A 22,519-nucleotide genomic window follows, 5' to 3' on the forward strand; every position below is an offset into this window, starting at 1 on the left:
TACCGTTACCTTCGATACTGCTCAAAACTCTTGAGATAAGTTCATTAGATAACTGTCAAAGCGAAAGATATCACAGCTTGAATAGGAAATTTGGGTCTATTACAGTGTAAAACGATCGATACAGTAGACTGAACAATGGGCAGTAATACATAGATGAGCGCAATGAAGAGGCTTAGAGTGTCGTAATGCATGAAGCGGTGCAGTGAAACTGCGATGGAAATACAGTAGAGGAAAGCTCAAAAACCTCCATAACAGTCATAACAAGTGACATTGTCGCTGAAAGTACTCATGAGCAGAGTTCCAATCAAAGAGTATTTCCCCAAACTTAAACTTACTTTAGATTACTTTCGAAACAACAACTTTTGCACACCGTCCGTCCGCAACTTCCACCGAGTTCAGCTTCTCCACTCTCATTCACATGTTCAAGCCGTATCGCGCAATCTCTTTCTGATAGTGAATCATCGTCCTTTGATTTCTTCCTCTTTCCAACAGCGTTAGCATACCCAGCTATATTCGTATTGGCAGAGTTAAGGGTCAACGCAAACCGCTGAAGTGATTGCGACTGGGGTTGTCGAAGGGGATTTGAATTAGGCCCAGTATTCGTAGAAGGCCCCCAGTTCAAATGAGTAGCGGAAGGAGTTGATGCACTACACGTTCGAGAACAAATCGTACATGTCGGGGACCCACACCTATTCGAATGATCTAGCTGTATTAGCAGAAAGCTGGGAGTAAAGGAAGAAGCCTGAACCTTGCACAAAACACAATAAATGATCTCGACGCGTTTTGCGCATGGCGGTGGCACGAGGAACATGTCAATGCTGCATTCTTGGGATTAGCAGAAGGATGAGAAAAAATCATTGGTGGTGAAGGCATGGATGGGAGCTTTGGCGACGTCGAAAGCTTTCGTCGTTTATTATGAGGAAGCTTCACCATAGCCATTGCTGGAAGGCGACTAGAAAGTAACGGCACTTTGGCGCCCAATAAATTCAGGCTTTGTTCCGTGCTGCGAGTTTCCTCTCTAGGACGAATCAGAAGTATAGAAATTAAGCCTGAGCGTAGGTATCCATATCGTCATTGTATCCGGAAGATAAAACATTTCAAAAGCAGATAGTACGAAGAGAGTAGCTAAGGAAGTGGTACAGGGGAGAATTAAGTATTCGAGGTAGCGCGAACGACAATCCATGGCGGTCGATACAAAGGTGAATTATATACTGAAAAAAGGCTGTTCGTTACTCTGCTGCTGCTGCTGCATTGCAAAGGGATTGTGTCCACTGTTAGCTGTCTGCTGAGCGATCAAGCGATTTGCGTTGGAATGGCCATATCTATGCAGAACCAAGTTAATCAAGGGGAATTATGAAGAAAAAGCAGCGCACCTCAATTGTCCGACATTTCCAAACGTATCCTGACCACCCTCCCGATCTGCGAACAGATTGGCAAGCTCCTGGTTTTCGTTCGTCTTTGGTTTGACCGCAAATTGTCGTCCACCTTGCGGTTGCGAAGGTCCAGGTGACGGTGAATGTGAAAATGCACTGGAGGGGTGACTGAGGTTCTGCTGGTTATCTGCATTATGGTTATCATACGTTCCTTGCAGGTTGAACTGCGGGGGGTTTTGGGTGTTAGACTGTGAAATCGGAGACGAAACTGGACGGGGAGCGAAAGGATTATTAGACCTATAATAATTTGGTATGTCAGGATGGTAAGAGAGATGAAGGACATGAGTGACAAACCCAAATCCTGTAGGCTGCGCCATTAGAGGTTGCTGCTGTGCGAACAGGCCCTGCTGTTGTTGCTGCTGCTGGAAGAGCATTTGTTGTCGCATAAACTCTTCCTGCTGAAGCTGAGCTTGTTGTGCAGCTTGCTGCTGTTGGAGGAGCTCCTGTTGCTGACGGAAGAACTCAGCTTGAGCCGCCTCCTGCTGCATCTGCTGCATTTGTTGTTGGTAAGGATTGAACGAAGTGAACTGTGGTTGTATCTGAGTAAACTGTGGTTGGAGACCGACAGTATATGCCATAGGGTCGGTCATAGTTGTCGGAAATGGATTATTGTTGATTTGAGTGTTGTTGCCTGAGATACTGCGGAACTACGTTAGAAGTTAGATCTTGGAACATTGAGGTTTTTCTTACAGTTGACTACTGTCGTCGAAGAGTGCAGACGCATTAGAATCCTCAACAGCTTTATTTCGCTTTGCCTCTTCCTCCTCGCTAAGTTTGATCGCCTGTTGTAAATCCCTGTCCTCCGCAGTCATACGATCCTGCGCCAGTGACTTTTTGCTCTCCTCAATCGCTTTCCGCAAATCATCCTCGTCCTTATTCCGCCTCGATGCACGGGGCTCCTGGGTCCGTCGCCGATCGTTTTCGTCGTCTGGATCTTCATTATCACCGTCTCCGGTGGCGCCACGAATCATTCGGTCTCGCATTGAGGCACGAGCGCGACGCTCCTGGCGAAGTCGAGACTCGTCCTGAAGGAGATTCGTTATATCTTTGGCCTTTTGACGGACATTAGCTCCCTGGTCTTTGCCATCTTCGTCGACGTATTGAAACTCCTTCAGAGTCTTGATGACATATATGTTATCCCGGAAATAAATGACAACATTCTCTGAGCCCTGATGAAGACAATAGTCTAGAACAGTCAAACTCTGAAAAGATCTCAGGGTTAGAACTCTTGTGCTGAATGTAAACTCAATCATACCTTGAAAACATGCCTCCAGTTTTTGCCTTTGTCGTTCAACCTCTTGTCTAACATCTCCATAATTTCCACGAAGTCCCCCCTAGGCAGTAGAAGTAAGATCCTCACACTGTTGTGAGTAACGCACAGCTGGTCGATACTCACTGATTATACGTCAACTGTGCAATCTCGTTCATTTGCGTTCCAGATGGGCCCCATGGATCGTTGGAAGTCGCATCTCGTACTTTAGCCTGAGTGTCTGAATAACCCTTGGTGTAGTTCTTGGTGACCCGCAGAGCAGCTTTCCCAAGGTGCTGCATGGTGAACAGAAGAAAGAATTCAAGAGGTAATCAACTGTGCTCGCAGATTCGCAGGGCGATGAGCAATTCAGATGACCAACTCATTATTACTCAAAAACATTTCGAATGGTACAGTTTATTCTAGAATACAGTATGTAACAAAGCTATCCAGATTCCAGCGCCATCTTGACAGTATCATGAGGTGAACTAAAGATTCAGATGCGGGCTTTGTGAGCTCATGCTTCCAAAATCTACAAAGAACGTACCGAAATAGTAAGTGAAGTAGGGAATGGCGTTAGTCCTCCACGAGCATCAACATAAACCTGCTCAGGAGCACCATGAAGGTTTTGAGTAAAGCGTGTGAAGACTCCGGACGCTCCAGGACCCCGCTGGAGGTTTGATAGAGCGAGGATTTCGGCAACAACTAGGGGAGTAACCTATGGAGGAGTGTGAGTGAATGTACCTTTTAAGACAGGTGTTTCATACTCTTTCGAAGAATTCGGAGGACAGCAAACTGAACAAAGAGTACGTCAATGAAACTAGATTAACAAATGATCTAAATTCTTACTATCCATGCTCCCCGGCAGTATGGATGCCGGGCTTGCCATTAGGCCTATTTGCCTGTTAGATGTGGATCAGTCTTGCATGCAATAACGACCAAGACCACGACACCTACATTGGCTTCGAAGATATCAACGAAAACGGTCTCACCAGCAACGACATTGCTGCCGTCTCGTCTAGCTATCGAGGTGCCTCTCAGAGCTGTACGTTGCGCGGCGAAAACGGCTGGGTCAACAACTACGGGAGTCCAGTAATGAGAGACTGATTGTTTGATACGTGAAGATGCCGACCTAAAGCATTCTTGATCAGGTCCATGGCCCGACCATCTATCTTGCCCTCCTTCACAAGTGCCACGAGCTCCGCCCTTTCTTCTATTCTCCCTGCCTCGATGAAGTAATTCACGATATGGGCAACGTTTTGAGCCCAGTGCGCGGCCGTAGGCACCACCGCACAAAACAACGCCGTTGCAAGTTCGTCCGCACGCCTCTCATGACCCTCTTTGTGAAGCCTCTCGAGGAACGCTGGTCTTTTTGGAAGCGGCTTTTTGAAGTGACTGATCGTGTTGGAGATCTAGATGAATAAGATCAGCCAGTCATTCAAGAAGGATATTTCAAAGACTAACAAAGCCCGACTCAGTTTCCAGGTGATGCTTGACATCTTTGTTAAATTCACGGAAGAAATTTGTTGAACTTTCGCGGAGCTGCCAGTCATAGACAGGATCCCAGTCCAAGAAGACGTAACTGCAAATTTCACAGATAGATCAGCCAATAGCATCGGATGAAGTGAGATTATATGCATACCGACAGACATTGTTCAGCTCAGTGATGTATTCGCTCTCTGGATAGTCCTTTCCGAGTTCGAGCCCAGCCTATACCATGGTGTTAAGTACGAAGAGACTTTCCAATCAATATTTCAGATTTACCAGCTCTTGACAAATCCAACGAACAGGAAGTACGTTGATCACGTCACTCACGATGTCCACAAACTTCAAATTGGCTTGCGAACCCGCATGACCAACGCACCTATCTTTGAGGAGATTTTGAGTTTGTCGAACGAAGAAAGAGGGCCATTTGTCGCTAGAATCGTGCAGTAGTTTGTTGACCTGTTCGTGAGGTACATGAAGTGCAGTCAAAACCTAGTAACGAAGGTACCCACAAGTGTCATATCGGGGAGGTTTGGACTTTTTAGTCCAGCGACAACAGTACCCAGTTTGATATCGTAGTCCGATCTCCAATCTTGGGGTGCGCTTAAGATCTTCGTCACCTCCTCGTAATTATTAATGACCAAAACTTCTCCCTCCTGTACACCTACAGCAGGACGTGGCCTCGTCCAGATATACTGATCAGCGATACCTCTCTTCTGTAATTCTTTCTCCATGTAAACAGGATCAAGGAACGGGAAATGTGCATACGCCGATCGAGCTGGGTAGTATGCAGGGAAGTGACGGAACAATAACTTAGTGAGCATCCCTCCGTAGGAGCCATCCGGAGCAGTGGGGTATTGACAATCCGCGAAGCCCCAAGTTGTAAGGTTAAATGCTATCAATGGCGGACCAAATTTGAAACAGATTTCTCAGAATAAATGCATAAATGCACTCACGAGTGAAATCAACGGTCAAAAATCTATCACCACGTGTGAGACACACAGCGTCAGCGAGGATCGACCGAGAGATCGTGTAACCCGGACACAAGCCTGCACCAGGACCTGGGACCTTTGCTTGCTCAGCCTGCATTCCTACGTGAAGCTCGAGGTTGTCGATATCCTTATAAAGGACTTCGGCTGCTTTCTAGAATCACACACAGTTAACTTATAAGGGGCATCCAGTTGGTAAATCAAAGAGCACTAACTGCAACTGAATCATCATTGTTCCATTCCTTGAATGATTTGTATGGCTTTAGGCCAATAAATTTTCTAAATTCGTTCAACTGTAAACGACAGATGAGCGATAAGCATCTGTAACGACGGCGCGCCACGTACAGAACAAGCACCCCAACCTCTGGCTTGCTCGATACCAAGAATCTCTATGACTCTGAGAACGTCCGGGATACCACGAGCCCGGAAGGCTCCCGCTCGATATGAAGTGGAATCTTGCAGAATTTTGACAATGTCTGCATCAGAGAAGCTACCGCTACCATCCCTCTTGAGTCTATATACGTAGACTTGATCAGCATCATGCAGACATGTTTGCAAAGAAACAAACTCACCCGTCGAAAGTCCAGGTCCGAACGTCCTTATTCTGGCCCAAAGCTTTGCCTGCAGCCATAAAGAACTGCGAAGGGTTCAACTGAAGACTATGTCAGTGGGGAAACATGCAGATTTAGGGGAGATTTACCTGATCAAACTGTACATTGATGCCATCTTTCTGTAGGGTCTCCTGGAACATCTTCTCTGTCCATTTTTTGTCTTGTCTACTCAACGTGGCGTGCCACCGGTAAAGAAGGTTGAACTCAATAGAGACAACGTTTCCTTCACCTCGGGGAGAAAATTCATGACTTAGACGACGCATCTCCACAAGAGGATCGAGACGCCAGCTACTTCCGTCCCTTGCAAGTCCAAGTATAGCACCGACATAGTCACCTAAGATGACCTTCATGAAGAAACCGCAGTTTACCAGTCTCGAACGGTGAAAGATTTCATCGTCTTGTGCCTGAAGAGCAACCCTAGCTTGAGCAGCGGCTGTCTGTTCCTCGTCAGAGGCCGCAGAAGAAGAGCCCTTGTCGATTTGAGCCTTCAGTGATTCTGGATTTTTGTAGGTATTCCATTCATTGATTTGGAGGATCCGTTGCGCAACAAACTAGGAGCAAATGAGTTGATAGGTTAAAAATAAAAACAAGTATATGCGCCGCACATTATGATTACGGGAAAAAAGCACTAGAAGAGCACATGCAGCAGGCGGCATGAGCAACAGACGGCTATCAGCAAAAACATCTTCGTAAAGTCTACCAGTACCATCTGGTCTTCCTTTATCGTCTTTTCTCCGGACGCTCTGAACTTCCTTTTCGCTGCTTCCATAGAGTACGCTTAAGTCTAAGTATGAAGAAGTGTTATTGACAGTAGGGTTTTGGGGCTTGGTATTAAAGATCGAATGGATGATGAGGTCGGCAAGGGCGAAGAACAAGCTTGAAACTCCTCCGGGATGGGGAGTAAATCCGTCTTCTTCTTCGCCACTTCCTTCGGCTTTGGTTGGTCGCTTCAGCAGCGTGTCAAATACCAGACCAGGATCAGGAAGATTTTTGAGATTCGTCTGAGCTGTACCAGGAACAGAGCGTGCGTAAGGAGTACCAGCTTGACCCATCGATGGAATCAGAGGGTTATAATAACTTCCATCGGCCGAGCGGTAAGCATAATTGACATAACTTCCCGGAGTGTAGGAGGTTGGAGCTTCAACTGGTGGAGTCTGGGAAAATGGAGGAAGTGCCAGATATCCACTCGGAGGATGCGGAAGATCCTTGTATACTAGATTCACTTTGTTAGTATCACACGCGCTACGAAAAGTCAGCCACCTACGGAAGTCAATGGTCAAGCGTTGAAGGTCACTGCTGATCTCTCGATACTTTTCATTTGTACTGGTCCCGAGTTCGGACATCAGTGTTAACAGATTCTCTAGCTGTTACCAAAGTAGGTGAGTAAGATGTTCTCTCCAATTGGATCTGTGTTTATCCTCACCAGAAGCAGACGGTCATTAATGCCTTCTGGATGATTCAGCGCATTCTCGATCGAAGGCTGCAATACGGTGCATTGAGCGTGTCCAGTGTACCGGTCAATGTAAGCGTTCGACCAGACTCACCAAGCTCTTTATCGTTTGACTAATCGGCTTGAGCTCGTCGACAACATCTACCAACTTCTTGCGTATAACAGCTTCAAAAGACGACATTAGGACAATAGGATGCGTATAGCCTGATATCACGCGAAAAAAAATCGCGTCCAGGGAAAGAAGATCGAAGTGCAGAATGAAAGCAAGGTGAGAATTAGACGCGTTATATGCATCGATTCCTTGCGCTTTTCCTGGCATCTTGACAAATCTACTGTACTAGTGCGAATTGGTTTGATGTCCTGTCACCGTTCAACGTTCAATTTAGAACTGCATGAACATTCCAAGAACAGCTAAGAACATGGGCTCATCGTCTTCTAGAAATCACCGATATGCCAAGATCCGTCTGCAATTGGTCTGTTCGCATAGATTCGAGAACAAATCTAGACACAGGAACATATTCAGCGTAGGGAATGCGCGGAACAAGGACAAAACCGAGAAGTAGTGGCACAGCAAAATAAAAAGACCGTCTCTCAGCCGAGTCCTGTTTCATCGGATGTTCACAAGCCGTTCACAGCCATTACCCCAGTCTTTAAAAGTTCTGGTTCTTTGAACTGATGCCCTTGTACAATGTATGTATGGAAAGGAAAGAAAATTCATCACACGACACGGTCCAAGGGTTGAACGTTCAACGCCGGTTCCAATATGGAATAACAGCGCAGGACGACAATACAGGACAATACGCCCCCACATACAACTTACTGCTGAAACCTGTCACAATTTCAACAACAATTTGATTACATGTGCATTAGATTTAGGTAGAATCTGCAAACCAATCCTGGATACATAGCTTTGGGAAAGCATCAATCACGAAGCTAAAATGATATATAGACAGAATTTTATCGAATGCTCGCGGTGAAAACCGCACAAGAATACCCTCCATTGAATTTGAACCTAGTCAGACTATAATTATAGAAAGGCTGTTTATATAACCAATTCCATTGAATATTTGAACAAGAATATGGAGTGTACTGCAAAGATAGAGATAGATGAGCGCCGTTATTATCATCGACGAAAAGATTGTACACCTTGATGCCACTGGTTGCAGTGTCAGGCAGTGCGTGTATCTGTCAGTGCATGGGATGATGAGGAAACAGGTGGCTCTTGATTATGATGGTGGTCGACAATGTGATCATCACTACTGGAAGGAGGCATGGGTGATGGGGAGGTCCATTTCTTCACAATCTTCACGCCCAGGAGACCCTTTCCGCTACTTTTGCGCTTTGCTACTTCAGGAGGGCCGGAAGTTGATGCGAGTTTGATCTTCTTTGTAAGTGGCTCGGATCCAGTTGGCGAGTGATGATTTGAAGTCGACGAAGAGCGCAAAAGGGGGGCAAACGACGCAGTCAAAGACTGCTTGGGTACAGTCGGATTTTGTGACTGGGGCACGCCGACATTAGGGACAGTCAGTGGGGGTTTGGGAGGGAGTGAGGGATGAGTTGGAAGACTCGAAGTTGGGAGTGTCGAAGTACCAGGCTCAGTGTTATGTTTTGGCTTTGAAGCTTCCAGCTCACGAAGCTTCGCCTCCATCATAGCTATTTTATTTGTTGTGCTAGAAAACTCGGTGAATAATGTATTCCAACGCAAGAAATAGCTAACTGACCCATCTTTATGTTTACCCCCCGTGTTACTCTTCAGCATACTCAGTGTGGTCGGACGCCCAGTTTCCATCATCGTCTTTCGCTGCCTACTGACTCCACCGTCGGCGTCAGAAGGTGCTTGATTAGCATATGTGACTGCTAGTTTTCGGCCACGGAGTAGCTTGCCATTGGCAGAATTCAAGGCTTTCTGTGCTTCCTATCATGAAAAATGGTCAGGGACACGGCTCTCGCTGCGAAGCATGCGACACCCCGGGGTTGAATGGCGCGAGCGATAAAGGTTAAGTAGATGAGATTGTACGTTCATGATAAGACCCAAAAAAACCCGGGGTGAGCATCGCGTCGGCAAAAGAAGCAAGTATAAAGCGACATACGTTGTGACTGCCATACTCGAGAAACGCATAGCCCCGAGGCTTTCCCTTCAGCACTCCAGACTTGTGAAAGAGAAAGTCCAACTTTGTGACTTTGCCAAACTTGGTGAAGATTTGGAGGAGAGTATACCTAAGGAAGATGAGTTTGAGAAGCACTAAACTCCAAAATAGCTGTTTTACTCGTCCACGGTAGGGTGTAAGTTCCCAATGAAGAGTCTATCTCTCAAGAGTTGCCGGGCTGACGTACTGGGAGGATCACAGGCGGACTTTGCAGAGGAAGAGGGTGTATTGGCTGGGAAAGAAAGAAGTTCAGTCATTGCGACTGTATCGTTGATAAGTTCTGGAGAAGTAACAGAGACATTGTTCTCATCCAGCTCTGCCATTATAATGTGATTCGTCTGGGTGTTTGTTGGTTCACAATCAAATGATTGGATTGCAAGTGGATTACATAACCGTTTCGCTTTGGCCATTTTCTCTGACCAGTCTCTGACACGTCTCCAGCACGTCTCTTCCGCTCAACTAGAAGGATCCATCTCCTTCAAAATGGTAAAGAAAGAGGTCCCACCTGCTTCTGCAAACACTAACGATACTGTTTCAGGTAGTTCTCGCTGCTTCGATATGTACAAAAGGCGGAAAAGGTACTTCAAATGGATGTCTTCAAAGGCCAGGGTGTTTGCTAATCCTTCCTTAGGTGTTATATCTCGGCAGTTTCGCGAAATGTCACGAATTCGCATCGAATCTCTTCTTGCATCTTTTCCAAAGCTCATTCCGACTAATACCCAACACACTACGGTTGAAACTTCCGATGTTCGTTTCGTTTATCAACCCCTTGAGGATTTGTACATCCTTTTGATAACGAACAAAACATCAAACATCCTGCTAGACATCGATACCCTTCACCTTTTTGCACGCGTAGTCTCCGATATGTGCAGAACAGCTGACGAACGTGAAATATTGACGAAGTCATTCGAGATACTTGGCGCGTTCGATGAGATTGTCAGCATGGGATACAGAGAACAAGTCAACCTTATACAAGTCCGAAGCGTGCTTGAGATGGAGAGTCACGAAGAGAAGATCCAAGAGATCATCGCCAGAGTACGCACAAAGACAAACATTCAATAACGGGTGCTAAACTGTTTCGTTTACAGAACAAGGAAGCCGAAGCGAAAGAAGAGCTCAAACGTCGTGCCAAACAGTTGGAAATGCAACGTAGGGAGCAACAACGTAGAACAGCCAGCTCGGGTGGAGGAAGCAATTATCTTGGCGGGGGTGTCACAGGCTATTCTCCTGTTCCCAAATACGATGCACCAGACCCGACGCCTTCCCGCATTACCACATCTTCTCCAGCGTTATCAAATGCTCGTGCGCCTGCATTCAAGGGGTCCGGAATGAAACTCGGAAGCAAGAAGACCAAACAAGCTGAACTGATCGACGCGCTGGGAGGAGACGTTCTTGCATCACCTTCCCTTTCCACTGATGTCTCTACTCCTCCTACTCCTTCTGTCAGCTCACCTGCAGCTTCTGCATTCAGTGAAAGAGGAAGTGTGCCAGAAGTAGTGGCTGAAAGGCAGGTTCTTTCTCGTTTATGTCTTTAGTCAATTGCTCAGCTCAGACCAGTGTTCACATGGTGGTAAAGGAGCAAATATCGCTCTCCCTTCTTCGAGATGGCGGTGTGCAATCCATGGAACTCAAAGGCGATATGAACCTTCTCATAACTGACGCTGACCTTGCGCACATCAAGATCGGTCTTTCTCCGCCTTCCACCGATTTCGGAAACAGTCTCCAGTTCAAACAGCATCCAAATGTCGCTAAATTCGCTCCCGGTAAAGAGCGCGTAGTTGCTCTGAAGGACCCGTCAAGGGCTTTCCCCGTTGGTCAGAGTCTAGCTGTTTTGAAGTGGAGGTATAATGGAACCGACGAGAGTAATGTTCCTTTGTCCAGTGGGTGTTTATATATCTGGGTTTTTTTCGTCTCACTCTCCAGGCTTTTAGTAAACTGCTGGCCTTCCCCGTCAAACGACGGTACATGCGAGGTATCCATCGAGTACGAGCTCGAGAATGAGAACGTCAGTCTATACGATGTGGTCATCTCGATCCCTTTGCCGTACGTCCTTCCTGTTCTTTATCATTTCATGTTGAACAACGGTATCCAGTGATGGCTCGTATCCGACTGTAACCTCGCATTCTGGTGAATGGTCTTTGAATCCTTCTTCTCATTCTATTGCTTGGACTATATCTGTTATCTCCTGGAACGAAGACACCAAGTCTGGATCACTCATATTCAACGTCGGCGGAGACGATGCTGGCGCATTTTTTCCTGTTGATGTATCTTTTGTTGCCAAAGGGAGTCTGGCTGGTGTGAATGTGGAGAGTGTCACCAAAACATCCGGAGAGCGCGTGGATTCGTTTTCAGTTGATTCCCTTCTGACTGTAGACGAGTACCTTGTAGTATAATCCTTCGGGAGTGAAAATACTGAAGATAAATAAATGAGGACTTCGGTTTTATCTAATCTTTACAAGTTACGATAATTTTAAACGCCCAACGTTTTCGCCACTTCCTCCTGCGCAGGACGCTGTCACATGGGATGTTACCTTCATACTTCACCCTTTTCTTTGACGATGGCAATGGAACGCAACCAGACCTCCCCCCAGGATCACCTCCAACTCGTACGTCTAGTACTAATAATTAGTTCTTCGAAGTGTGAATCAGTGTCTTGTATAGTCAAATTCGAAGGACCCTGGTTGACCACCCAATTAATCCTCTCTGGATCCATTGGTCTTATATCTTTCTTGATATTCTCATACTCAAGAACCCGTTGGCCCCTTCTTTTTGCGCCGAGAACCAAGTTGAAGGGTGCGTTCACCCAAGGCTCGAACCATTGAATGTTCTTTATACCCTCCTTAGGCTTTTCTCCTCATGAAGCCCATGCACATCAAGCGTTTTTCGGCTGGATTCTCCCTACGATTAGGACTTCGGAGTTCACAGTATTACAGATTGTTGGTTTGGATGCCGCTGTGGTATGTACTTGATTCTTTGTACAGACCGTGTCGCTCACATACTACCACAAGCTGTTAAATTTCTTCAAAATGGCCTTCTATCTGTTCTCTGTTTGCTCCTTTTTTGCTGTTACTGCGTTAATGCCTCTGAATTGGAAGGTGCGTATCGACATCCTTCCAATGACTCTTGAGTCAAACCCTCCCCTTTCAGCATAATAAAAGGTTAGGGGACGACAATGATGGGAACGAGCCTGATGACGACTGGAACGCCCTTTTTGTGTCTTATTCCTTGGAGCCGTCTCAAAATTCTACGCTTCCTACCGACGATTCCTGGCTGGGCCTCATTTCCGACGCAAATACCTACCTTTCGGTGCACCTAGTCTTCACGTATCTCTTCACTGGTCTCTCGCTCTACTTTACCTACAAGAACTACCGTCGTTTTATTCGATCTCGCCAACTCTTTTCCCTTGAACTGGTTCATTCCATACCTGCTCGTACAGTAATGGTCACAAACCTTCCACAGCACCTGCGCGGGGAAAGATCGTTGGCAGAATACTTCGAGAGCATGAACATGAGCGTAGAGAGTGTGTCCGTGGTTCGCGAGGTTGGCAGTTTGGAACGTCTTCTGAACAAACGAACCCGGGCTTTATTAGCTTTGGAGAAGGCGTGGGCCGCCTACGTCGGTAATCCCAGCACAGTAGAAGAATATGATCCCGAAAATACTGCGGTCGTCAATCTAATTGAACCAGACACAGAGAGTGGACCTACGACTCGCCTGGTCGTCCCTCATCGACAGCGACCCACAATCCGGCCAGGATGGTTCAAACCCAAGGTCGATGCACTGGAGTATTTGGAAAATCGATTCGGTGAGATCGACGAAATAGTCAAGAGAAGAAGACGAACTGGAAAATTCAAGGCAACGAAAACCGCGTTTGTGACTTTCGAAAAGATGTCTAGCGCGGTAGGCATTCAAAGCAAGACTAACAAGAATTCCACTGATCATACATCTCATTAGCAAATTGCTCTCCAAACTGCCCATGCTCCGAATCCCTTCCAATGCGTGACATACGCCTCCCCAGAGCCTCGGGACATTGTATGGGCCAACATGACGTCCTCCGATCATACTCTTCGTGCTCGGGATATTTTGATTCTGGCTGCCATTGGCCTTCTGTTCTTTTTCTGGGTAATACCCATCGCTGCATTAGCTAGTTTACTTTCCTACGAGGAGATAAAGAAAACTCTGCCATGGCTCGCTGGTTTGATCGACAAAAACGACAAGATACAGGCATTGGTTCAAAACTCGTTACCTTCTGTTGCGATGATTACGTTGAACGCTCTGCTACCTTTTGCGCTTGAAGGTCATATTTCTGCTATATCGAGTCGAACTTGTTAATTTTCTCTCTGCAGGTTTAACATATTTTCAGGGATATCGCGCTCGCAGTTGGATTGAATACTCATTGATGAAAAAGTATGTGGGAACATCCTCCTTTGCTGCTCGAATGACTGACATCATATTTTACTAGATATCACTTATTCCTTTTGGTCAACGTCGTATTTATATTCCTCGTTGCCAGTACTTATTGGCAGCTTGTTCGTGATTTGGCCAATTTCCCAGCTAAGATTCCCGAAAAACTTGCGAAGTCTCTCCAATCAGGTCACGCCAGGTTTGTTTGTTCCATTCCTCCGATCTATGTATATCTTTCCTCTTAATCAATGGGCGCTAGGAATTTTTTTCTCTCTTATGCTATTCTACAAGGTTCGCTTCTTCGTCTGCTTAATGAAGGATACCATAGTCACTGATGGTTATCACATAGGCTTAGGTATCATGCCTCTCCAGCTTTTGAATCTCGGCGTAATCGTGCCTCGAATTGTAATGCGATTGTTCTTCACCAGAACTCCTAGAGGTAAGTCTTTAACAGAACCCTTGCGACCCCATGAATTGATCACATTCCAGATTACGCTGAACTTAACGCGCCCCCAATGATTAACTACGGCGTCGTCTATCCCCAAGCCATTCTCATGTTCACTATCACTATGTTATACAGTGTTGTCCAACCACTTATCGTCGTCTTCGGAGCTATATACTTTGGCGTAGCCTATGTTGTATACAAGTACAAACTGTTATTCGGTATGTCCTCATCAACGCCCAAGTCCTCTACACTCACCGTCTATCATAGTGTTCTACAAACCGTATGAATCGCAAGGCCAAGCCTGGCCATTGACATATGTTCGCCTCGTCTGGGGTGTCTTAATTTTCCTCGTGTTCATGACTGGCTTCTTCCTCCTCTCGAAATCCTTTGTGCTTTCGTCGCTGCTTGTTCCACTCCTGGCCGGTACGGTAATCTGGTCTTGGTGGTTACATAAATCGTTAACACCTCTGAGTGACTACGTCAACCTGAGCTCAGTATTTGAGGTCGAACGAGGTGAAGAATCAGCTGACGTAGCGAGACTGAAGCTGGGACACCCTGTCACCTGGTCTCAAAGGTTAGAATACACCCTATCACATAATCCACGTTACCTTGTTTACCTTCTTCATACAGTAATTTGAATCGGCGTAGATATGCCCAAAACGACGATACGTTATATGTTGCTCCAGAAGATGAAAGGACAGACTATGTAAGACGCAGTGCTTTATCTGATTGTCCAAATTGATCACAGTTCTAGTCTCAACCGCCTATGGCTAATTGGTATCGCGGGGTACTCAAGTAAGTGGATACCTTTCGTTGCCGTTCAAGATCTTGAATCTCTCAACTTTTTTGGTGCTCAGCACTGGGAAAAGGCGCTTTGGACATCCCGCACTCAACGGAGTGTTACCGGAACCGTGGCTCCCGTTGAAGAAAGGTCAAACTTTAACTAATCACGAAAACCGTAATAATGGTAGTCCTCGACAAGGCAATGACTCCAATCAGGCTGTGGTTCTTACCCTTCGAAAACGAGCCAGTGTAGTGCGCAGAAGCCGGCTGATATCTCGTCAAACACTAACATCTGAAAGTGCCGCAAATAACTCTAACCCTTGGCAGGATGCGCAGTCTTCAACAGGGAGGACACAGACCGCCCCTAATGTCATTCATCATCGTCTCAGCTTTGATCATGCGACTGGCGTCATCATGATACCTGACGACGAGAATTGGCTAGCAGAAGATGTCGATAGCGATGAAGAGGACTATGGGGCCGCAGGTATAGATCGAATTCAAAGAACTCAGACTGAACCTGCTATTAGTGGAAGCGAAGTAGTATCCGAGGATGAGGACCTTCCAATAGCAGCGAGTCCGTCTCGAACGTCTCGGTACGGTACTTACTTCCATCATCCAGAAAGAAGGAGACAAACAATACCTGGGGCGTTTCCGAGGCCCTCATAATCATTCTCGACCTACTTCTTGTTTTCTCTACTAGGCGGAGCTATTATACACATATTACGCCGATATACCCACATATCTATCAGCTAATGATGAGAGTAACGTTGCTCTGTTGAACACAAGATTTCCAATCGGTGGAGCGTCTATCTTATTGATCAATCGGCGAGAGGAAAACGAAGATGTGCACCTACTGTACATCGCATTGAAACCTCTGCAATTTTTTTTGAGATCGTGTTGAGATAGTAAAGAATCCGGTGTGGCGGTAACCAGCGGCACTGAGCCACTAACATATGTCCTCGCACTCATGATCACTACCTTGATCAGCGCTCATCTAGCGCTTATTACCGACTTTCAATAGCTTTCGATGCTCCACCCGTACATACTTTTATATCGTCGCCTTTTTCTGTCGCGCACCCATCTGCACTGTTTTTAGCGCAATGTACTCTAATTAGCGCCATGGTCCTGCTCTTTGTTTGGGGTCAGCTTCCCACCTACCAGTCACCTACCCAAACCCTTGGCACATTCTGATACATGGATATATAATGGGCTCGGAATTGGTTCCTCTAGATTCCTCTAGATACTTATATTGCCTGGTAGACACTGCTACAGGATCATCTCCCAGAGGTAGCAAGACAAGCTTGCATAATTAGGTTAGTCCTAGTTAGTCTAAATCTATAAAAATATATCCACTATTCATCAACATCCCGAAACTTTCTGAACTACATGTCACTTCAGATCATGTCTTGAGGAGTATCTTTTTGATAGCATGAGCATTGACACGTCCATACGCGTCCATTGGCTCGATACCAAGAGGTCAATGACATTGTTCGCATATTTTCTTTCCGAGTAATGACTTTATAGTACAGTGGATATTGATCGGGTTTTCGTCGGTTGCAGCGCCCAGGCAACCCATGCTCGGAATTCATTCATATTTTCTTGCATATCTCATGTGGCAAAGGCTCTTGGTCTTACTCTATTCATATCTTCTCCCGATGTTAATACAACGCAGAATCACGCGGGTTCCGATTCTTATCCGTATATTTGACCTGCATTGCTAGTGGTTTCCGTCCAAACAATTTCTCGTTCAGGTTATCCTAAAACAACGTGGACAAAGGAATAGAGTCGGAGCTTCCTCGCATTCATCTTGGGTTTGTCGGATGGTCCTCAAGGAGGAACGCGATTGACTTAAATTCGAAAAAACATACTAGGTTTTATTGTGGCCATTTGTGTCCCCGTGTGTCCCACAATGCTTTCATACATCGTGCTGAGTATCCTCGCACTCACCGGAAGTGGTCTGTGTTTTGTCATTGTAATTGCCTGTATAACTATCCTCAAAATGTTTATTCAGGCTTTGCTCAAGTTGCAACAGAATACGTCGACCCAGACAACGGCATCACATTTTGGGTGAGTCTGCAGAGTCGGTCAAATTATGTTTGATATCTCACCATGAAAAAGGGTATCACTGACCCAGTGCATCTGGTGAATCATATATTGCCCAATGTCAACGAACCAAATCATTGAAAAAGAAGACTGTCCGTTAGGTCACTCATGGCTATGTCTTCCCTCCTGTCTCCGCAGGATCCACTGAGTTCATTGGCGAGATCGTTGCTCCGATTTCGGCTGCCTGGGCTGGGGTTTCTCCTGGTGGCGAAATGGTGGACAATCTGCTATTAATGGCTTGGGCCAACGGAAACACGGTCATGGGCACCAATCGCTTTGCTACGTGAGTGTAATACCTGTCTCTACCTTAAGGTGACTCATGGCAAACCTTTGTAGGGATTATATTCAACCAGTGTATATTTTATCAAGTAAATACGCGTTCTGAGTTGACTGACCTACAATGTAGCCCGTATGCTGGGCCCATTATAACAGACCTTCCATCGACCAAAGTAAACTCTACTCATTGGAAGTGGGTCTACCGTTGCCAAAACTGCACAGGTGTGAATTGTAAATTTTCTTTGAATCTTGTGTATTAACTCTATGTTTAGTATGGGACGGGGGGAGTTTGAATACCAATGCATTTGTTGCACCAGCATGGGTATTTTCCTCTATCGCAGTCGGTGAGCTATGAACTGTTCTCCACTTTGACTGGCTTAAACATATACGGATCAAGACGACCCTTCGGATATAAACACTGATTTCCAAGAACACACGGATTGTAAATGGTTATATCTACTATGTGAAGTGCATTCCTGATCAACTACTCCCAACAGTCGGATTCTATGGCTCTAACTTTTCTGCCGCTCACGCCTCAGCCGCAGATTACAATAATTGGGCAGCAGGAGGTACTGGATCAAGTGGGGGAAGCACTACGACTACGACTACGACTACGACTACGACAGCCACCTCTTCTCCTACTGTTGCTGTGAGTATCACCTATAGTTTCATGATCAGCTATCCCTAATCCATGACATGTTACCGTCAGCCCACCCCTTATGATTATATAGGTCGGCGGCTACAAGCTGTTTTGTTATATGACGACAGAGTGATACTGAATCGAATATGCAGTTGTTGGTGCTGGTCCTGGTGGAATAATTGCTGCAGATAGGTTGAGTGAAGCCGGCAAAAAAGTGCTTCTTCTTGAACGAGGAGGACCTAGTACATGGGAGACCGGAGGCACATATGCACCAACATGGGCGCAAGGACATAATGTGTGCACACTTCCTTATTATGCTAACAAACGCTGACAAGATTTTTTCCTTCCTTTTCAGCTTACCAAGTTCGATATCCCGGGCTTATTTGAGACAATGTTCACGGACTCGAATGAGTTTTGGTGGTGCGATGGTAAGATTAAATTTTAAAAAAGAACGTTTGTATTTGTGCTCTTATATTTCTACATAGATATTACCGTGTTTGCTGGCTGTCTGGTCGGCGGTGGAACATCGGTTAACGGAGCGTGAGTTGCTCTCGCTCTTGTTCGGTATCCTGCTCATCAATTCATGCAGGTTGTATTGGATACCGACCAGTGATGACTTTTCAACTGCAACCGGCTGGCCTTCATCTTGGAGCAATGGTGCCCATGACACCTACGTAAATATGATGCAGCAAAGACTTCCCAGTACGGATCATCCTTCAACGGACGGAGAGCGATATCTGGAGCAAGTATCTTCGGTTGTGGGCCAGTTATTAAACGGTCAGGGCTACAGCAACATTACAATCAACGATAATCCCAATTTCAAGGATCATGCGTATGGTTATAGCGCCTACGACGTGAGTGCCAGTTGTATTCCTTCAATTTTGTAAGTCTCCTTACGGACATGATGTGATCAAGTTTGTCAACGGAAAACGTGGAGGTCCTGTCGCCACATATCTACAGACCGCTCAATCTCGCTCAAATTTCCAGATGGAAATATATACCTATGCTTCAAACGTTGTTCGAAATGGTTCCACAATTCTGGGTGTACAAACAAACAACACTGCTATCGGCCCTAATGGTTATGTTCCTCTTAATCCTAATGGAAGAGTTATCCTATCTGCGGGCTCCTATGGTTCACCAAGAATACTCTTCTTGAGTGGAATTGGTCCTTCAGACATGTTGGATATTGTAAGCAACGATCCTACTTACGGACCTCAACTGCCGCCCCAAGCAGATTGGATTGACTTGCCAGTGGGTTACAATGTAAGCTGCATTGCCCCTTCATGAGATCACTGTCTGAAGGCAATCCAAATAGGTTTCTGACAATCCATCAATTAACGTCTGTTCTATGGCACTCCGCCCATGTCCTGTACTGACCTAATGCTCGGATGATGTAGCTGGTCTTCACTCAACCTTCCATCGATGCGTACAACAATTGGGCAACAGTGTGGGCCGACCCTCGCCCAGCCGATTCTGCACAGTATCTTGAGAATCAGTCCGGTGTTTTAGCACAAGCTTCACCTAGGTTTGTCGCAGCATCCGTCAGCCAACCCCCTTTTCACCAATATTTCGTTAGATTGAATTTCTGGCGAGCTTACGGTGGTGTCACAGACAATGTGATTAGATATGTGGGTGGACGCACACTTCTCATACTTACTCTGGGTGAAATTGAGCCTGTCCTAACAGCTGCAAGGAACTGCCCGCCCTGGCGCAGCCTCAATCAATACTACGATGACTTACAATGCCAGGCAAGTCTGGTTAAGCTTCATAGTTCGCGTAAAAGCTCACAGCCGGATTAGCACGATCTTCACCATAACAGCCTATTTGTAAGTCTTGCAGTAGAATCTTCGCTGTTCCATTCATTCATCCCAACAAGGTCTACAGGAATAACCTCTCGTGGGCGTATAGGTATTGATGCGAGCCTGAGACCTCAACCTTTAATCGATCCGTGGTTTGAGGATCCAGGTAAGACCGACCGAACTCTCTGGCGGATACGGGCTCACTCCTCTGTGAATCGTAGGCGACGAACCCGTACTTCTTCAGGGTCTCAAGGACATCGTTTCGAACCTGGATAGTGGTGAGTAACCTGTAGTGGAAATTCTTCCAAAACAGCTTGACGATTCATGTGTAGTCCCTGGTTTAACGATGATCACTCCCGATGATACGATGACAATGGAGGAATACGGTGAGTTAAATGATCTACCTAGAATAAAATCGACTTAGTTTATGCTTTTTAGTAAATTTATACGATCGGGTGCGTCTCTCGCAAGCACCTCAAGAACTAGAACAATCTTACTGAAATCATAACAGAGCACTATGGACTCCAATCATTGGGTCGGTTCTAACAGTATTCTGCACGTTGTTGATGAGAACGTGAAGGTCATGGGAACGGACAATCTTTTTGTGATCGATGTGAGTGTACTCGTTTTTGAGGAAAGAGTTCCTACTCAGGCAAACACTGGCTGGAAATGCAGGCATCAATTGTAAGTACTTTTACAGCCATACATTCACGAAAATGAATACATGGGGTTTTCTAGATGCCACGACTCCCCATGGGTAATCCACATGGAGCACTTATGAGTGCTGCTGAACATGCCGTGGCAAACATACTAGCACTGCAAGGAGGTCCGTGAAGGCTGGAGGATGTATTGTATGGTAAAGACAAGATGGAACCACCCCGGTGCCTGAAGAGAAAAATGTACCAGATACATATTGCTACATACATAGCATGTTGCTGAATGCTGCAGTGCCCAAATACTGCACTCTACGTCAATTCAGAAGGTAGTATCAAATTGTATATCGTGACGTCCTTGAAGTCCATGGCAATTGCAAGATTATTTGGTACGTAAGACGAGACCCCAAACGAAAGCAACATCGTTCATGTGTAGAATTTGCGATTCTCATTCGGACCAAAAAGATCTTTGCGAATTTCGGGAAGCATCTGAACACGGAGATCAAAATCAACGGCGAAAAATTAGGATGTATTAACTCACTCGATCTTCTAGTAGCCGCAACCTTTCATCTAATGTGTTATCAAGAGTAATACGACCGGAACCTGAAACGAGCTTTACGCCACCGGCACTGCGAAGGACATCGTGGTGAGAGTGTATAATGGAAGCAAAAGTATCATCGACTTACATATCATCGCTCAGAGTTCCTTTCACATCGACGTTGACATCCCTCCCAGAGGTTTCTTTATATGTATTGGCGGCGCTAGACGCTGCCTCTTCGACAACAGAAACGTCCACTTTGCGACAATGGACGACAACAGAAGGCTCCATTAGGTAAAGATATCCTTGAGACAGAACGCCAGCAAGGAATTCAGAGTACGCATCTACAAAACCAGATTACTCTTATTGTGCCCAGCATCGAGCACGAATATCCTCCGTACCTGTGTCGGATGAGGACAGGGTAACGACCTGATTGCGGCATGTGGAAAACAGATCTTGGAGATGTTCCTCCCTGCGATGGAGTAGGCGAAGTCGAGATTTATTAGTGAGAGTTGATTGGGCACTAGAAATGATCTTTAGCAAATTGATACGTGAACGCGAGGTCACTGACATTTTCTGAGACACTTCAGCGCCTTTGAGTTTCTTCTCATATTGCGCATCAATAGCAAGTTGCTCTTGTTTGACTAACTTGGCCTTCTCAATGGCGAATTCTTCATTGGCCTTGACTTTGATCTCCCGAGCTTTCTCGAGTGCTTCCTGCTTAATGAAAGCAACCTAGACAACAGATTGTGAGCTGTTAAAGTGCGGGTCTGATCAGAAGAGTTACCATCTTATTTAGTTCATTGAGCACTTCATCGTCATTCATTGGGCGCGACATCCTGTAGCTATTCTTGGTATATTATTATGGGCGGAGATGGAGGTTTAAACGAAAGGAGTTCGGTCCGGGGGGCCGAGTCCAGAATTGGATCCAGACCGTCCGCTTCCGGCTTCTTCCACTATTTTCCGACCTATCTTGAACGTCGACCAGCACTTACTCTCGTTGAAATGATGCGTCCAGCTCTCACTACCGCCTTCAGAGCAGCCGCTCGTACCCCCTTTACTGCACGCTCAGCGCCTACCCTCGTTCGCTTTGCCCACGCTCATGCACAAGAATCATTTGAGCAATTCTCCGCCCGCTACGTTTCCTTTTTCCAGAATGCCGAAGACTTGTTTGAGCTCCAACGTGGGCTTAACAATTGCTTTGCCCATGATCTAGTTCCTAGTCCAGAGGTTATCGAGGCTGCGGTGAAGGCCGCCAGGAGAGTGAACGACTACTCCACTGCCGTCCGGATTTTTGAGGGTATAAAGGAGAAGGTAGAGAACAAAGTTCAGTATGAGGCGTATTTGACAGAATTAAAAGGGCTGAGGGAAGAGCTGGGTGCGGGATTCATTGGCTTGTCTTTCTTCAATCTGAGACTCACTAACCTCGTGTCTTAGGAATCGCCCTCAAGGAGGAATTGTACCCACCCGCTTAGATTCCATAGTTTCGTATGGACGCTATTCAACCCTTAGCATTC

The 22,519-nt window shown here is 46.0% G+C and overlaps 9 protein-coding genes across 9 annotated transcripts; 4 read left to right on the plus strand and 5 right to left on the minus strand.

Annotated features, from left to right (window-relative positions):
* Window positions 1-173: 173 nt before the first annotated feature.
* Window positions 174-1,145, minus strand: C8R40DRAFT_713332 (uncharacterized protein). Its single transcript, XM_046235953.1, has 3 exons — window positions 749-1,145; window positions 336-689; window positions 174-276 (listed from the first exon to the last, which is right to left on the minus strand). Exons 1-3 carry the CDS (start codon window positions 937-939, stop codon window positions 237-239), a joined length of 585 nt encoding a protein of 194 aa, XP_046080894.1. The 5' UTR covers window positions 940-1,145; the 3' UTR covers window positions 174-236.
* On the minus strand, window positions 1,072-3,232 carry C8R40DRAFT_712535 (uncharacterized protein). The gene is made up of 6 exons (XM_046235950.1): window positions 2,830-3,232; window positions 2,689-2,767; window positions 2,124-2,635; window positions 1,728-2,072; window positions 1,374-1,670; window positions 1,072-1,322 (listed from the first exon to the last, which is right to left on the minus strand). The coding sequence occupies exons 1-6, from the start codon at window positions 2,982-2,984 to the stop codon at window positions 1,205-1,207; spliced, it is 1,506 nt and encodes a 501-aa protein (XP_046080895.1). The 5' UTR covers window positions 2,985-3,232; the 3' UTR covers window positions 1,072-1,204.
* On the minus strand, window positions 2,817-7,722 carry C8R40DRAFT_712469 (heme peroxidase). Its single transcript, XM_046235949.1, has 19 exons — window positions 7,312-7,722; window positions 7,191-7,247; window positions 7,032-7,131; window positions 6,373-6,980; window positions 5,857-6,318; window positions 5,729-5,808; window positions 5,502-5,670; window positions 5,372-5,449; window positions 5,124-5,310; window positions 4,680-5,062; window positions 4,447-4,626; window positions 4,325-4,392; window positions 4,147-4,264; window positions 3,815-4,094; window positions 3,640-3,761; window positions 3,532-3,584; window positions 3,450-3,477; window positions 3,230-3,400; window positions 2,817-3,170 (listed from the first exon to the last, which is right to left on the minus strand). Exons 1-19 carry the CDS (start codon window positions 7,534-7,536, stop codon window positions 3,159-3,161), a joined length of 3,381 nt encoding a protein of 1,126 aa, XP_046080896.1. The 5' UTR covers window positions 7,537-7,722; the 3' UTR covers window positions 2,817-3,158.
* Window positions 7,723-8,127: 405 nt separating this feature from the next.
* Window positions 8,128-9,738, minus strand: C8R40DRAFT_1129007 (uncharacterized protein). The gene is made up of 4 exons (XM_046229120.1): window positions 9,485-9,738; window positions 9,308-9,434; window positions 8,939-9,132; window positions 8,128-8,887 (listed from the first exon to the last, which is right to left on the minus strand). The coding sequence occupies exons 1-4, from the start codon at window positions 9,685-9,687 to the stop codon at window positions 8,386-8,388; spliced, it is 1,026 nt and encodes a 341-aa protein (XP_046080897.1). The 5' UTR covers window positions 9,688-9,738; the 3' UTR covers window positions 8,128-8,385.
* Window positions 9,737-11,813, plus strand: C8R40DRAFT_1129009 (uncharacterized protein). Its single transcript, XM_046229121.1, has 7 exons — window positions 9,737-9,850; window positions 9,903-9,942; window positions 9,996-10,399; window positions 10,453-10,871; window positions 10,922-11,244; window positions 11,296-11,407; window positions 11,457-11,813. Exons 1-7 carry the CDS (start codon window positions 9,848-9,850, stop codon window positions 11,755-11,757), a joined length of 1,602 nt encoding a protein of 533 aa, XP_046080898.1. The 5' UTR covers window positions 9,737-9,847; the 3' UTR covers window positions 11,758-11,813.
* Window positions 11,814-11,888: 75 nt separating this feature from the next.
* On the plus strand, window positions 11,889-15,659 carry C8R40DRAFT_1163358 (uncharacterized protein; the record flags this gene model as incomplete). The annotated part of the gene is made up of 15 exons (XM_046230361.1): window positions 11,889-11,970; window positions 12,026-12,157; window positions 12,209-12,321; window positions 12,373-12,459; window positions 12,512-13,261; window positions 13,316-13,658; window positions 13,708-13,768; window positions 13,824-13,964; window positions 14,025-14,056; window positions 14,115-14,204; window positions 14,255-14,428; window positions 14,478-14,784; window positions 14,841-14,916; window positions 14,965-15,005; window positions 15,068-15,659. The coding sequence occupies 15 exons, from the start codon at window positions 11,889-11,891 to the stop codon at window positions 15,657-15,659; spliced, it is 3,021 nt and encodes a 1,006-aa protein (XP_046080899.1).
* Window positions 15,660-16,902: 1,243 nt separating this feature from the next.
* Window positions 16,903-20,645, plus strand: C8R40DRAFT_1176330 (cellobiose dehydrogenase; the record flags this gene model as incomplete). Its single annotated transcript, XM_046232492.1, has 26 exons — window positions 16,903-16,948; window positions 17,005-17,060; window positions 17,112-17,135; window positions 17,198-17,379; window positions 17,433-17,450; window positions 17,503-17,594; window positions 17,645-17,716; window positions 17,770-17,814; window positions 17,870-18,021; window positions 18,082-18,103; window positions 18,165-18,307; window positions 18,368-18,440; window positions 18,498-18,552; window positions 18,602-18,866; window positions 18,928-19,275; window positions 19,328-19,351; window positions 19,410-19,537; window positions 19,589-19,640; window positions 19,699-19,838; window positions 19,889-19,977; window positions 20,033-20,089; window positions 20,144-20,197; window positions 20,250-20,266; window positions 20,323-20,424; window positions 20,487-20,495; window positions 20,550-20,645. 26 exons carry the CDS (start codon window positions 16,903-16,905, stop codon window positions 20,643-20,645), a joined length of 2,361 nt encoding a protein of 786 aa, XP_046080900.1.
* On the minus strand, window positions 20,472-21,901 carry C8R40DRAFT_1129024 (ATPase, V1/A1 complex, subunit E). Its single transcript, XM_046229122.1, has 6 exons — window positions 21,790-21,901; window positions 21,574-21,737; window positions 21,404-21,525; window positions 21,151-21,346; window positions 21,006-21,093; window positions 20,472-20,953 (listed from the first exon to the last, which is right to left on the minus strand). Exons 1-6 carry the CDS (start codon window positions 21,838-21,840, stop codon window positions 20,891-20,893), a joined length of 684 nt encoding a protein of 227 aa, XP_046080901.1. The 5' UTR covers window positions 21,841-21,901; the 3' UTR covers window positions 20,472-20,890.
* A 172-nt stretch (window positions 21,902-22,073) lies between these two features.
* On the plus strand, window positions 22,074-22,382 carry C8R40DRAFT_1026833 (cytochrome c oxidase, subunit VA/VI; the record flags this gene model as incomplete). Its single annotated transcript, XM_046223093.1, has 1 exon — window positions 22,074-22,382. A coding segment is annotated over one exon (309 nt), but the record flags the coding sequence as incomplete, so codon positions are not given.
* Between the last annotated feature and the right edge of the window lie 137 nt (window positions 22,383-22,519).

The sequence above is a fragment of the Lentinula edodes genome (assembly GCF_021015755.1).
Source record: "Lentinula edodes strain Le(Bin) 0899 ss11 chromosome Unknown C8R40scaffold_51, whole genome shotgun sequence".
Taxonomy (NCBI): Eukaryota; Fungi; Basidiomycota; class Agaricomycetes; order Agaricales; family Omphalotaceae; genus Lentinula; species Lentinula edodes.

Coding starts and splice junctions, on each gene's coding strand:
- C8R40DRAFT_1129007 (XM_046229120.1), bottom strand. CDS start 9,687: ATGGCAGAGCTGGATGAGAACAATGTCTCTGTTACTTCTCCAGAACTT. Junction 9,435..9,484: donor TTACACCCTACCGTGGACGA/GTAAAACAGCTA, acceptor CATCTTCCTTAG/GTATACTCTCCTCCAAATCT. Junction 9,133..9,307: donor TCGAGTATGGCAGTCACAAC/GTATGTCGCTTT, acceptor TTTTCATGATAG/GAAGCACAGAAAGCCTTGAA.
- C8R40DRAFT_713332 (XM_046235953.1), bottom strand. CDS start 939: ATGGCTATGGTGAAGCTTCCTCATAATAAACGACGAAAGCTTTCGACG. Junction 690..748: donor TTTATTGTGTTTTGTGCAAG/GTTCAGGCTTCT, acceptor TCATTCGAATAG/GTGTGGGTCCCCGACATGTA. Junction 277..335: donor TGTTTCGAAAGTAATCTAAA/GTAAGTTTAAGT, acceptor GAGTACTTTCAG/CGACAATGTCACTTGTTATG.
- C8R40DRAFT_1129024 (XM_046229122.1), bottom strand. CDS start 21,840: ATGTCGCGCCCAATGAATGACGATGAAGTGCTCAATGAACTAAATAAG. Junction 21,738..21,789: donor TCAATGAACTAAATAAGATG/GTAACTCTTCTG, acceptor TCTGTTGTCTAG/GTTGCTTTCATTAAGCAGGA. Junction 21,347..21,403: donor CCTGTCCTCATCCGACACAG/GTACGGAGGATA, acceptor CTGGTTTTGTAG/ATGCGTACTCTGAATTCCTT.
- C8R40DRAFT_712469 (XM_046235949.1), bottom strand. CDS start 7,536: ATGCCAGGAAAAGCGCAAGGAATCGATGCATATAACGCGTCTAATTCT. Junction 5,809..5,856: donor TCAATGTACAGTTTGATCAG/GTAAATCTCCCC, acceptor CATAGTCTTCAG/TTGAACCCTTCGCAGTTCTT. Junction 4,265..4,324: donor GAGCTGAACAATGTCTGTCG/GTATGCATATAA, acceptor TGAAATTTGCAG/TTACGTCTTCTTGGACTGGG.
- C8R40DRAFT_712535 (XM_046235950.1), bottom strand. CDS start 2,984: ATGCAGCACCTTGGGAAAGCTGCTCTGCGGGTCACCAAGAACTACACC. Junction 2,636..2,688: donor ACTGGAGGCATGTTTTCAAG/GTATGATTGAGT, acceptor AGATCTTTTCAG/AGTTTGACTGTTCTAGACTA. Junction 1,323..1,373: donor GGAAATGTCGGACAATTGAG/GTGCGCTGCTTT, acceptor GGTTCTGCATAG/ATATGGCCATTCCAACGCAA.
- C8R40DRAFT_1129009 (XM_046229121.1), top strand. Junction 9,943..9,995: donor ATGTACAAAAGGCGGAAAAG/GTACTTCAAATG, acceptor ATCCTTCCTTAG/GTGTTATATCTCGGCAGTTT. Junction 10,400..10,452: donor TCCAAGAGATCATCGCCAGA/GTACGCACAAAG, acceptor TTTCGTTTACAG/AACAAGGAAGCCGAAGCGAA.